A 12,959-nucleotide genomic window follows, 5' to 3' on the forward strand; every position below is an offset into this window, starting at 1 on the left:
GTGAGCACATTGTATCCCTGAAAATGACTGGATAACTATGTACCATCTTTTCCCCCTTGAGTGATAGACTCATGTGACACAGCAGGCTTTTCAAAGGGTCCTAATCCTCACCACCATTATAAGACAACTTCTTATAAGCATTTTACTTTTTTTAGGTGTTCATGAAATAGTGTAGATTGATTCGCTATGAAATAAATAATCAATACCTTTTTTTTTTTTTTTTTTGCGGTATGCGGGCCTCTCACTTTTGTGGCCTCTCCCGTTGCGGAGCACAGGCTCCGGACGCACGGGCTCAGCGGCCACGGCTCACGGGCCCAGCTGCTCCGCGGCATGTGGGATCTTCCCGGACCGGGGCACGAACCCGTGTCCCCTTCATCGGCAGGCGGACTCTCAACCACTGCGCCACCAGGGAAGCCCCCCTATTTTTTATATATGTATTGTATGCCTATAACTTGGCCAAGTGCAATTCTTGTCTTCAGGGAATGTGTACAATTACTGATAATACATGCCTGGCCAGTTTACTCCAGGGCATGTCAGGCAATAGGGAATGATGATTTTTATGTGCCTCAGGAGTGATGAGAAAAGTGGTGTGATTTTTCTGATAACAGTGAGATTTTGGAGAAACACACCTGGATGAATTGCATTGAGGCCAAAGATTTGGGCTGTTCCCAGGGAATTATGGCTTCCAGAAACTGCCAGTAATGGGTAATTCTCCTTATTTAGGGCTGTACTGAGTGCCTTCCCCTTTAATCATTCCATCCGAAGAGCTTGGGCCATACCAGTTCTTTGGTAACGTGGTCTCTGCTGGCATCTGGAAGGAGTCACTTTTTAACAGGCTTTCCATCTGCTAAGATGATTAATGATACCTGCTCAAACGGCTAGAGCTGTATTTCCTAGCAGAGTTTGTGGGCGTGTGCTGACTCATGCAACCTCTGACCTCATGTCCCCATTGTGATCTGGAGCATGTACTTCCAAGAGGACTGGTCAGGTGACTGCCAGGCTATACCCATGGAACAAAACCAAGTTAAATGTTGCACAACCTAAAAACTTGGCTGTGGAAGTGCCACACTCCAAATTAAAATCCATCCCTTTTTTTTTTTTTTTAATGAGAATTATCAGTTCGTTTCATCTGGTTTTACCTTCCATGGGGGGAAGTTAGTATTAAGCAAATTCATCTCCCCATTCAACAGGGTCCAAATAATGCAGCCACAAAATTAAAGCAACACGGGCACTATTGTAAACTGAAATCACGGTTCACTTTACAATGTAAACCTGATAACCAAAGAGAATTGATCAGAAGGTGGATATGGGGTTCATTTATTTAAAACATTCAGAACCCTGATATCCCCTAAATTAGGATACAGAGAAATACAAAACAAAATAGTAAAACAACAACCACAAAACGCAATCGTGAGGAAAGTTTTCACAGGACGAGATTTCAGGAGCTAACAGGTGGATCAAGTGTTCTGTTGACTGCAGAGCGTGTGGTGGACTAGACAAGGCCAAGCTGTGGGGTGCCAAAGCTAGAATTGTAGCGAGTGCATTCTAGTGTGCTCTGAGATGGAGTATCACACACCAAAGAAGAGAATAGACATGGAAGGTTAGGAAAGGCAAGGTCTAATGATGTAGAAGAATGATTTTAATCTACACAATATTATAAAAAATTATTAAAGGATTTAATTTCAGAATGAAGATACTGGGAACTTAAGGCTGAATAATTAAAACTGATTATTTCCAACTCGCTTTCCATACTTATTGGAAATTTATAATGAAAGGTATACACATATATTTTAAAAGAAATTCTACAAACCAATGTTAGATATTGGAAAAAGAACAGCAAATTAAATCCAAAGAATATAAAGGGAAGAAAATGATATGATAGCATAAAAGATTAATGGAACAGAAGAAACACACAATAAAAGAGATTAATAAAGTCAAACTTGCTAAATTGAAAAGATTAATAAAATTGCTGAACCCTTAGCAAATGTGTTTGATGGTGAAAGATTGAAAACCTCCATCATATCAGAAACAACGCTAGGATGTGCTGTCACTCCTTTGTGTCCTAGTAAACTTGGAGGACCCAAGCAACGCAGTAAGAAAAAGACAACACTTTAATGTTAGCACAGTAGGAAATAGGCATTATTTGCATAAGATATAATCAAAGTTTGAGATTTTATACATAAATAGTATCAACTAATAAGAGAATTTAGCAAGTGTGCTGATTCTAGCCAGTGTACAGAAATCATTGCATTTGCATATACCAATAACACAGGTAGAAATTAAACTTTAAGAACAAGATACTATTTAAGGCAATATAAATAATCCAAATACTTAACTCTAGGTGCAAGAACTCTATGTAGAACATTGTAAAATATTCTTTAGAGGAATTAAATACGATCTAAATACTATTGAATTCATGAATTGTAAGACTCAATCTTGTAAAGGTGGTAATTTTAAGAAAATTGATTAATACTATTCCATCAGAACCCCAGCAGATGGTTGTTATTTTGGGGGTCTGGTTTGTTAGCTTCAGTGTGTGTGTGTGTGTGTGTGTGTGTGTGTGTGTGTGTGTAAATTGAAAAAGCAGTTTTCATTTTGAAGTTGGGAGTCGATTTTTCTACAAGTCTCACACTTTTTCCTAGTGTCTTGAACAATGTGTAAACCCCAAGCACTGCGCCAACAGCACCTAATGGTAAAATGGGCCCGTTTATGTATCCCCAGGTCTCCATATGCCCAGGTGCATGGTATGCTCACTATGATACCACAGTGTGCTTCTGCTTCTATTCTAATGAGTCATTCGCTGCTTAATTCTCTTCTAAGTTAAGAAATCCATGCATGTGTCGTTGAGTGGTTTTGCTTTAAAGTTTATATAGGTCTGTGGTGGAAAATTGTGCTTATTAATTTTATGAAACTTAAGTTAAAACAAATACATGATACTTTAACTGAAATTTGTGTTCTTACATATGAAGCATCATTATTCTACTTTCTTCATTGGTTGCTGCGACAGGAGAAACTTTGAAAAATATGGCTTCTACCCACATTCAAAAAGCAGATCAAGACTCTACTGCTTTGTCCGGTAAGTACTGATTTTCCACCGTGTTTGTCTGCCCTCTAGTGGTTACAGAGCAAAGTCCAAAGAAAAATTCCACAGGTCAGAATCAGATGATTTAGTTTTGAGAAACTATTATTATTATTATTTTAGTTCAGCCTGGCTCTCTGTGTAACGTATTACTACATTTAGAAATCTGGGACAGGTCAATAGCCTAGACATTGGCATACACTTGTACAGTGCTGTTATATATGGCGTTATCAAGTATGCAAGATTTTTAGTTCAATACTAAAAGACTGGTATCAAAATAATTTATACGTTGGTAAAAAAGTAACAATGGAACCCAGTCAAAATGATAATTATAGATAAAAGTTTTGAATCCTTACACCTGGTGCTAAGCACTTTCCATACGTTATCTGATTTTATCTACACAGCAATTATGGAAGCAGGTCACCATTTTACAGATAAGGAAACGGGCTTAATGTGGCTAAGGTCAAATATATGACACCACTTATATGTGGAATCTAAAAAATAAAACCAACTAGTGAATATAACAAAAAGGAAACAGACTCACAGGTATAGAGAACAAACTAGTGGTTACCAGTGGGGAGGGGGAAGATACAGGTAGGAGGTTAAGAGGTACAACTACTAGGTATAAAATAAATAAGCTACAAGGATATATTGTACAACGCAGGGAGTGTAGCCAGTATTTTATAATAACTATAAATGGCATATACCCTTTAAAAATTGTGAATCACTATGTTGTACAACTATATAATATCGTACATCAACTATATATCAATTTTAAACGTTTTAAAAAGGTCAAATATAAACCATAATGATAGCTAACATTTTTAAAGCAACTTTTAAGTGCCAGAAACTCTACTAAGCACTTTGTATGTCTGTATTAGGCAAGGTTCAGGGTAGGAAACAGAAGCCTCTCCAGAGATTTAAAGTGGAAGTGGGTAGAGACAGAGAGTGCAGCCCTTACAGTCAGGGAAGGGCCAGGGAAGCAGGTTCTCGGGTGGCTGGGATGCCCGCCGGGATGACGCAGGCCCAAGGAGCTCCCACCTCTGAGGTTGGCCCCGACATAAGGCCACAGGTCTCACAAGACTGAAAAATCCGGACAGTGCACTGGAACTCCGCTGCAGGAAACCTCCGAGTTCTGACACCTTGCTTGCCAGCACAGACGGCTGAGCTGCAGGGACATGGCCTCTCGCTCCTGTCCAGCTTCTGCCTCCGGCGGACAGAACACAGCTCACACCCAGAGCCCCTGCTGCCAGGGAGTGGGCCTCCCTCTTCTGGCCGCGGCGGACCAGGAAGTAGCATGGGAAGGGGTGGGGGTGGACATGGGGGCAACTGGCCACATCACACACAACGTCTTGTCCGTCCAGTCCCCACAGAGGCACGTATTTTCGCTTCTGCATCTTGGAGATGGGGAGTAGAGGCACCAGCAGGTGACATCATACGCTGGAGCATCAGGGTAGGAGGCTGTGCCTTTTTCCTCCGGAAGTACAGCACGTCCCACTCTCTTGATGTGACCGCAGGACGTCAGCGTTCGTTCCAGGTTAGGATAACGTGGAAACGGCGCCCCCTACACAACACGTCTTCCTTCATGTTTCATCAGGATGAGACCCAGATTCAAAGAGAAGTGAAGTGAAGATGGTGCTTCTCCTGCTGTCTCCTGAGTGAGTTGACTGCCTGGGCTTGGGATAAAAAGACGTAAAATCAAAACGCAGCTCTCGGGGGCTTCCCTGGTGGCGCAGTGGTTGAGGGTCCGCCTGCCGATGCAGGGGACACGGGTTCGTGCCCCGGTCCGGGAGGATCCCACATGCCGCGGAGCGGCTAGGCCCGTGAGCCACGGCCGCTGAGCCTGCGCGTCCGGAGCCTGTGCTCCGCAACGGGAGAGGCCACAACAGTGAGAGGCGCGAGTACTGAAAAAAAAAACAAAAAAACCCGCAGCTCTCCTGCTCACGTTCTTGCGGGAAAACAAATGTGTTCACTAATGCTTGTAAGACTGCCAGGCACAGGGAGCTCGCGGCGTTGCTGGCGCTGGAATGTGGGTGCAGTTGGCATATTTGGAGGTATCGAGGGGCTTTACACGTACTCGGCGCCGAGGACATGGGGTGCTGTTCTTGTTTGTCCAGCCGGGCTCGCTGGGCTGTGCCTTCCCTCCGCGTGCTCTTCAGACGCGTCCTCAGCTCCAGAGGCGGTTGTGGAGCCACACCAGGCCAGTCTGACGACTCACCTCAAAAATGAGCGCTTTGGTAGAGGACCCGTGGGGAATGAAAACAGAACTGCAACGTTGTGTGGTAACCGTCTTCAAGGCAGTCATTTCCTGACCGCTTTAGGTAATGCCCCTGACTCCTGTGGAGATTCCTGCGGGGGTGGGGGGTCCTGATTCTTGTCTTTTCCGAGGCACAGTTGTTCATACATATCTGTGGGTATATATGTATATATACGTGTGTATATATATATGTGTGTGTATATATGTATGTGTGTATACATGTATGTGTATATGTGTGTGTGTGTGTGTGTACATGTATATACACATATTTTTGCAAGGCTGGTTGAAAACAGTGGCCTTTGTCCTCATCCAAGAGTGTATTAAAAGCACTTGGGGAGGGCTTCCCTGGTGGCGCAGTAGTTGAGAGTCCGCCTGCCGATGCAGGGGACACGGGTTCGTGTCCTGGTCCGGGAGGATCCCACGTGCCGCGGAGCGGCTGGGCCCGTGAGCCATGGCCGCTGGGCCTGCGCGTCCGGAGCCTGTGCTCCGCAACGGGAGAGGCCACAACAGTGAGAGGGCCGCGTACCGCAAAAAAAAAAAAAAAAGCACTTGGGGAGCTTCTAAAAACCTCCTAAGCTAATGCTGTGCCCCGGCGGTTGTAATTTAATGCATCTGAATGAACAGAGTGGGCTCAGAAGTGCACGTTTCGAAAATTCTCTGGCGTGAGTCTAAGCTCACCGTTGTGAATCATTAACCTAAAATGGATAGCGCTGTGATCTCTTCAGGAGAAACTGAAGACAGAGGCTCGGTGTTGTAATGACAACTTGAATAAGATTAAGTCATGAGCCAGCGATGTCACAGTTTCCTGGATTAGAAATAGCTTGTTTGAATTTTAGGAGCTAGAGATTTAATAGAGATTTAAAAGTGTCAGAATCAAGGATGTAATATTTGTAGGGAAATTAATTCTGGCCTTTTTGAAAGGTGCCTGGCATTTTTTTAAAAGGGAGTGCATATAAAAGATCTAAAGTGCCCTCAAGTGGCTAAACTCTAAATTACATTTTAGTGAAAAGATTTGAAAAAGGTGAGTAGAGAGGAAAGAATTCTTTGGAGTCCAGGATTTTCTTTCCTTTTTTTTTAAAATAAATTTATTTATTTATTTTTGGCTGTGTTGGGTTTTCGTTTCTGTGCGAGGACTTTCTCTAGTTGCGGCGAGCGGGGGCCACTCTTCATCGCGGTACGCGGGTCTCTCACTGTCGCGGCCTCTCTTGTTGCAGAGCACAGGCTCCAGACGCGCAGGCTCAGTAGCTGTGGCACACGGGCTTAGTTGCTCTGTGGCATGTGGGATCTTCCCAGACCAGGGCTCGAACCCGTGTCCCCTGCATTGGCAGGCAGATTCTCAAGCACTGCGCCACCAGGGAAGCCCCAGGATTTTCAATTCACAATATTAGAAGCTGCGATTTGAAAAGGAGATGTGGATGCCATGAGATGTGTCGTTTAGCTGAAATGTCCTCCCAAAATTGGTGGTGAATTATTTCCATCCCTAAACCTCAGGTGCACTAGGGATGTATATCACCTTAGGAAGTCCATATTTCACTTGCAGTTTTGTTTTCTTATTGTAACCTGGACTGGCCTCCTTAGACTCACTTTCCATTGAAATTCACCAGGATTATATCATCTGGGTTGACACAGAGGAATAATCACATATTTTTGTAAGCCTTTGTTTATAATGAGGATTATGGATTTATTTATCCAACAAATATTAATTTAGGAGCTATTCTGTGCCAGCATTACTCTGGGCATTGGGATTACAGTGGTCAACTAGACAGAAAAGATCTCCATCCTCAGGGATGTGTGTGAGGTGTGTGCAGAGAAGACAAACAAAGACCCAAATCGCACCCAGCCCAACTCACCATCACCCCTTCATAGGAAACGCCATCCATGCAGATCATCTGACGTGCTTTGAGGGGACTAAACATGGAGGTGGGACGGAATCTCGTGGGTGTGCTGGCAGCTTTAGGTAGGATGGTCAGGGATGGACTGAGGTGAGATATGAAAGAATTCAGCTGTATGCAAAAGAGGGGAAGAACAATGAGGTAGAGAAAGAACAGGAGGGGAAGAGCCAAGCGTGTTTAGGGGAAGAGTACAGAAAGCAGAAAAGCCAACGCGCAGGGAGGAAAGTAGCAACTGGACCAAGAGGAAGCAGCTGCCAACCAGACCTTGACCGCCGTGCTGTATTCCGAGCTAGTGAGCCAGCCACTGGAGGCTTTTAACAAGCAAGCGGGATGCGGAGTGAGTCAACTGGATTTGCATTTTTGTAAGTCACTCACGTGCCATGGGGAGTATTGATTGGAGAGAGGCAAGAGGAGAAACAGATCAGCTAGGAAGCAATAGCAATAGTCCAGGCGAGAGAAGATGGTTGAACTCAGATGGTAGAAATGGAGATGCAGAGAAGTAGACTGGTTCAAGTGCACAGGTATGCGAGGGGAAAATTGGCAGGCCTTGTTAATGGCTTAGATGTGAGGGATAAGGGAAGGAGGACAGAGGATGACTCCGGATTGTTTGTCTAGAGTTACAGGGTGGAAGGAAGTGCAGTTTATCATGATACGTAACACAGAAGCAGAAGTTGGGTTAAGGTGGGAAAGCACCTTTTGGACTTGCTACCTTTGAGATGCACGTGGCATATATGCTAACATGTCAATAGGCAGCTGGCTCTAAGAATTTAGAGCTCAGGGCAGAATTAGGAACTGCGGCTGTGCATTTGGCACTCATAATCTAGTCATATGCGTTATTTAAAGCCATGGAAATGAATGAAATTATCTAGTAAGAGGTTAGAAAAACACAAGTAAGCTGAACTGAACCTGGGGAATTCTTACTTTTTGAGGTCAGGTGGCGGCAGTGAAGTCATCAGAGGAGGCTGAGGTGAGACATGGAGAAAAGCAGAAGAGCATGAGGTCGCAGAAATAAAGGTGGTATTTCAAGGAATGAGTGGCTAAGTACGTGAAATGCTGTTGAGTGTAAATTAAAATAAGAATTTATAAATGTCTACAGAATTTGGCAACATGGAATTTTTTGAGACCTTGACAATTCAGTGCGGCGGTGTGGAAGAAAGCCAGATTAGAAGAGACTGAAGAATGATTATGTAACATCATCGAGAAGAGATGTCAAGTAGAAACTTCCAGGAATTGTGCTGTAACAGGGGAGCAAAGAAATGGGTGGCAACTTGACATTTTTCAAGTAATATCTGTTTCCAAGTTGGGTTACAAAGAAATGTTTTCATGCTTACTGGATCAGCATCTTAATAGAGAAAAACATCAATAGAAAATTGATGATGTAGGAATGAAGTCCTTGAGAAAGTAACAGGGGATGGCAACCAGAGTGCACTTGGAGGAGCTGGTCCTTAAACAGGAAAGGGGCACCTTTACACCAGCAGGAGATGACAGAGACCATGGCCATAGACATGGATCATGTTCATCTCCAGCTAAGGTCACTTGACCATCTTAAGAATCTTGTGTTTTTGAGTTACAACATCACATTTTTTTTGGCCAGAATTTCTTTGTGCTTTCCAAAATTTGGGAAACATCGGGCTAAATAAACTTCCTTTACTCTGGGACTTTTCAGACTCTTTTTTAAATTAAAAAAAAAATTTAAGTTTTTTATTGGAGTATAGTTGATTTACATTTACAATGTTGTGTTAGTTTCAGGTGTACAGCAAAGTGAGTCAGTTATACATATACATATATCCACTCTTTCTTTTTTTTTTAGATTCTTTTCCCATATAGGCCATTACAGAGTATTGAGTAGAGTTCCCTGTGCTATACAGCAGGTTCTTATTGGTTATCTATTTTATATATAGTAGTGTGTACATGTCAATCCCAATCTCCCAACTTATCCCTCCCCCCCACCTTATCCCCTGGTAACCATAAGTTTTCTACATCCGTGACTCTACTTCTGTTTTGTAAATAAGTTCATCTGTACCCTTTTTTTTTAGATTCCACATATAAGCAATATCATATGACATTTGTCTTTCTGTGCCTGACTTCACTCAGTATGACAATCTCTAGGTCCATCCATGTTGCTGTGAATGGCATTATTTTGTTCTTTTTTATGGCTGAGTAATATTCCATTGTATATATGTACCACATCTTCTTTATCCTTTCAGACTCTTTGATTTGCTCATGTGTATTGTAAATTTCCAGAAGGGAATTTATAGAATGCAACATTCTCCAAACCCATTTGACCACATAGATCTTTTCTCCTGAACTATCCTTTGTACTTTGGAAGAAGATTTCCGAGGAACATATCTTAGGAGATTCTGAATAATCAAAAGGACTAGAGTTTCTTTTATTAAAATTGATTTTTAAAAGGCATTTTTCTTTTTATCGTTTCTCATAAATCCCATTTTTTTCTAGCACTCAAATAAATTGAAAAGAAATGAGATTATATGGTAAATATGTGGGCACATGCTATTTTTAGCCAGTTCCTGACTTTTCCTTGATAAACTGAACAGTAATAATGTAAGCACTACTTTGTATCTGATCTTGATATAGTTGGATTCATCGCTACCATATTTGTTACTGTTTTCTATTTGCTGCCCTTGTTCTTTGTTCCTGTTTTTGTCTTCCACTCTTTTTCTGCCTTTTGTGGTTTTAATTGAGCATTCTATGAGATTCCATTTTCTCTCTTTTATTAGCATATCAGTTATACTTCTTTCTTTAACTTTGTAGTGGTTGCCCTAGAATTCTCAAGATAGGTTTATAATTAATCCAAGTCCATGTTGGAAAGCACCACACCACAGACAGTGTGAGTACCTTCTGGTAACAAAATAATCCTAATTCCTCCCTCCTGTCCTTTGTAGCATTCCTTACTTTCATTTTGTTTATACATAAGCATCCTTAAGCACATATGTCCTTAATATACATACATCAGCATATGTAACCAAATACATTGTTGCTGTTATTTTCAACATACTGTTATCCGATAGATCAATTAAGAATCAGAGAAATAAAATAAAAGTTTTTATTTTACCTTCACTAATTCTTTCTCTGATGCTCTTCCTTTCTTTATGTAGATCCCAGTTTCTGACCTGTGTTAATTTCCTTCCCTGTAAGACTTTTTTTGACATTTCTTGCAAGGAGGGTCTACTGGCAACAAATTCCCTCAATTTTGGTTTGTCTGAGAAAGTCTTTATTTCTCCTTCACTTTTGAAGGATAACTTCCCAGGGAACAGAATTCTAGGTTGGAGGCTTTTTTCTCTCAATACTTTCAGTATTTCACTCCACTTTCTTCCTGCTCACATGGTTTCTGAGAAGATGTTGGATGTAATCTGTATCTTTGTTCCTCTGTAGGTAAAGTGTTATATTCCTCTGGCTTCTTTCAAGATTTTTTCTTTATCTTTGATTTTCGATAGTTTGAAGATGATACGCCTACATACAGATTGTGTTGGTGTTTATCCTGGTGTTCTCTGAGCTTCCTAGATCTGTGTTTTGGTGTCTGACTTTAATTTGGGGAAATTCTTAGTCACTATTTTTTTCCAATATTTCTTCTGCTCCTTTCTCTCTTCCGTTTCCATCTGGTATTCCCATTACATACATGTCACATGTTTGGTGGTTGTCCCACAGTCCTTGGGTAGTCTGTTCTATTTTCTTCAGTCCCTTTTCTCTTTTTGGAGGTTTCTATTGACATATGCAAGCTCAGAGAGTCTTTCCTCACCTGTGTCTAGTCTACTAACAAGCCTATGTAAGGTGTCCTTCATTTCTGTTACAGTGCTTTTGATCTCTAGCATTTCTTTTCCTTTCTTATGATTTCCATCTCTCTGCTGACATTGCCCATCTGATCTTGCATGCTGTCTGCTTTACCCATCAGAACCCTCAGCGTATTAATCACAGTTGTTTTAAATCCCCTGTCTGATAATTCTAACATCCCTGCCATGTCTGGCTCTGATGCTGGCTCCTTCCCTTCAAATTATGTTTTTTGCCTTTTGGTAGGCATTGTAATTTTTCTTGATAGCGGGACATGATGTACCAGGTGAAAGAACTGCTGTAAATTGGCCTTAGTACCTTGGTGGTGAGGTGGGAGGGGAAGGGTTCTATAGTCCTGTGGTTAGGTCTCAGAATTTAGGGAGTCGAGGCCTCTGGGCTATGAGCTTCACAAGTGTTTCTCAGTTTTCCCTCCCCTCTTAGGTGGCGCAGGATGGCTAGAGCGGGCTGCAGTTCGGTATTTCCCTTTCCCCCAGTCAGTTAGGCTCTGATAATCCCCCAGCAGGCTAGGCTCTGGTTAACTAGTTTCACCTGAGGGCAGCCTTGTTAAGAAGAGAGTGCTCTGGTGTATTTCAGATGGCTCTTTTTCCCCTCCCACTGCCGGAGCCCGAGGAGATTTTTCTCTGATATTCACCGTAGAAGCCTTGTCAAGATCCTGGAGGTAAGTGTCACAAAACTTCGGGGGACCTCCTATGACTGTGTTTACCCAAAGTGTTTAACTCTCAGCGTTGTCTGAACTGAGTCTCCAGCAATTCATTAATTACAGTGCAGGGTTCCCCCGCCAGCATTAGTTCCCATAGCTGTTTCAGCTCCAGTAAACCACAGCTCCCTGTATTTGACTGTCTGTCTCTCCAGCCTTGGGGACAGCAGTTTGCCCTGTGTCCTCATGTCTCTCATGGATCCAAGAAGAGCTGTTGATTCTTCCGTCTGTTCAGCTTTTTTTTTTTTTTTTTTTTTTTTTGCCGTACGCGGGCCTCTCACTGTTGTGGCCTCTCCCGTTGCGGAGTACAGGCTCCGGACGCGCAGGCCCAGCGGCCATGGGTCACGGGCCCAGCCGCTCCGCGGCATGTGGGATCTTCCCAGACCAGGACACGAACCCGCGTCCCCCGCATCGGCAGGCGGACTCCCAACCACTGCGCCACCAGGGAAGCCCTGTTCAGCTTTTTACTTGTTGTTGGGAGGGAGTGGCAACTTCCAGACTCCTTACATGCAGAACCAGAAACCAGAAATCTCCCCTTTTCCTCTAATATTAAACTCTGAATAAAAATCCATTCATTTACAAACAAAAATTTAAAATATATCACAGTCATATATCACCTATACTTTGAGTATCAGATTTAGGAACTCCCAAACTGCCTAATATAGCATCTTCCAAATAGAAGGCATTTTACAAATACTTGTTGAATGAGTATGTAAATGTATGAACTTCATTTACCATGACCATTTATTATTTATTTATCTTGAAATGAGGAATTAAGTATTTTTTAAAAAATTTTTAATTGAAATATAGTTGACATACAATATTGTAATATTGGTTTCAGGTGTACTGCATAATGATTTGACATTTGCATACATTATGAAATTAACGCCACAGTAATTTGCATGTCTCCATGCAGACTTATTACAGTGTTCATTTATTATTAAATTTAAAAGGAATCCAGTTCATTTGCACTATTTAAAAGAGTTTGAATCATCTACCTATTCTGTCTACTGTTATATTGGAATAGTAGCAATGGCTTTACTGTTAGAATAGATTCTGGTGGTCAGGAAACAGCATTTGCCCTTCCCCAGACTAATTAAGAAACGTTTTAAAATTAAAAATGTAATTAATTAAATAGTGAATATTCAACCCCTCGAGGTCTTGTTTATATATATATATATTTTTTATTAAAGTATAGTTGATTTACAGTGTTGTGTTAGTTTCTCA

General features: G+C 42.0%; 1 protein-coding gene across 5 annotated transcripts in view; it reads left to right on the top strand.

Annotated features, from left to right (window-relative positions):
* The window catches only part of LOC111177462 (uncharacterized), a 75,824-nt gene that overhangs the window by 17,279 nt on the left and 45,586 nt on the right, over positions 1-12,959 (top strand). For 3 of the 5 annotated variants that reach the window (XR_016392000.1, XR_016391999.1, XR_016392003.1), the window contains exon 4: positions 3,008-11,693. Coding sequence is in view for 1 of the 5 variants with exons in the window: in XM_089906733.1 (XP_089762859.1) it covers positions 5,043-5,400; positions 11,609-11,693 (443 nt within the window). In the remaining 4 variants the exon portion in view is untranslated. The remainder of the gene's footprint in view (positions 1-3,007; positions 11,694-12,959) is intronic. The other 2 variants (XR_016392001.1, XM_089906733.1) reach the window with 2 other exon arrangements.

Source organism: Delphinapterus leucas, chromosome 1, assembly GCF_059928025.1.
Source record: "Delphinapterus leucas isolate spDelLeu-1000000601 "Yukka" chromosome 1, BTC_Dleu_Yukka2, whole genome shotgun sequence".
NCBI lineage: Eukaryota > Metazoa > Chordata > Mammalia > Artiodactyla > Monodontidae > Delphinapterus > Delphinapterus leucas.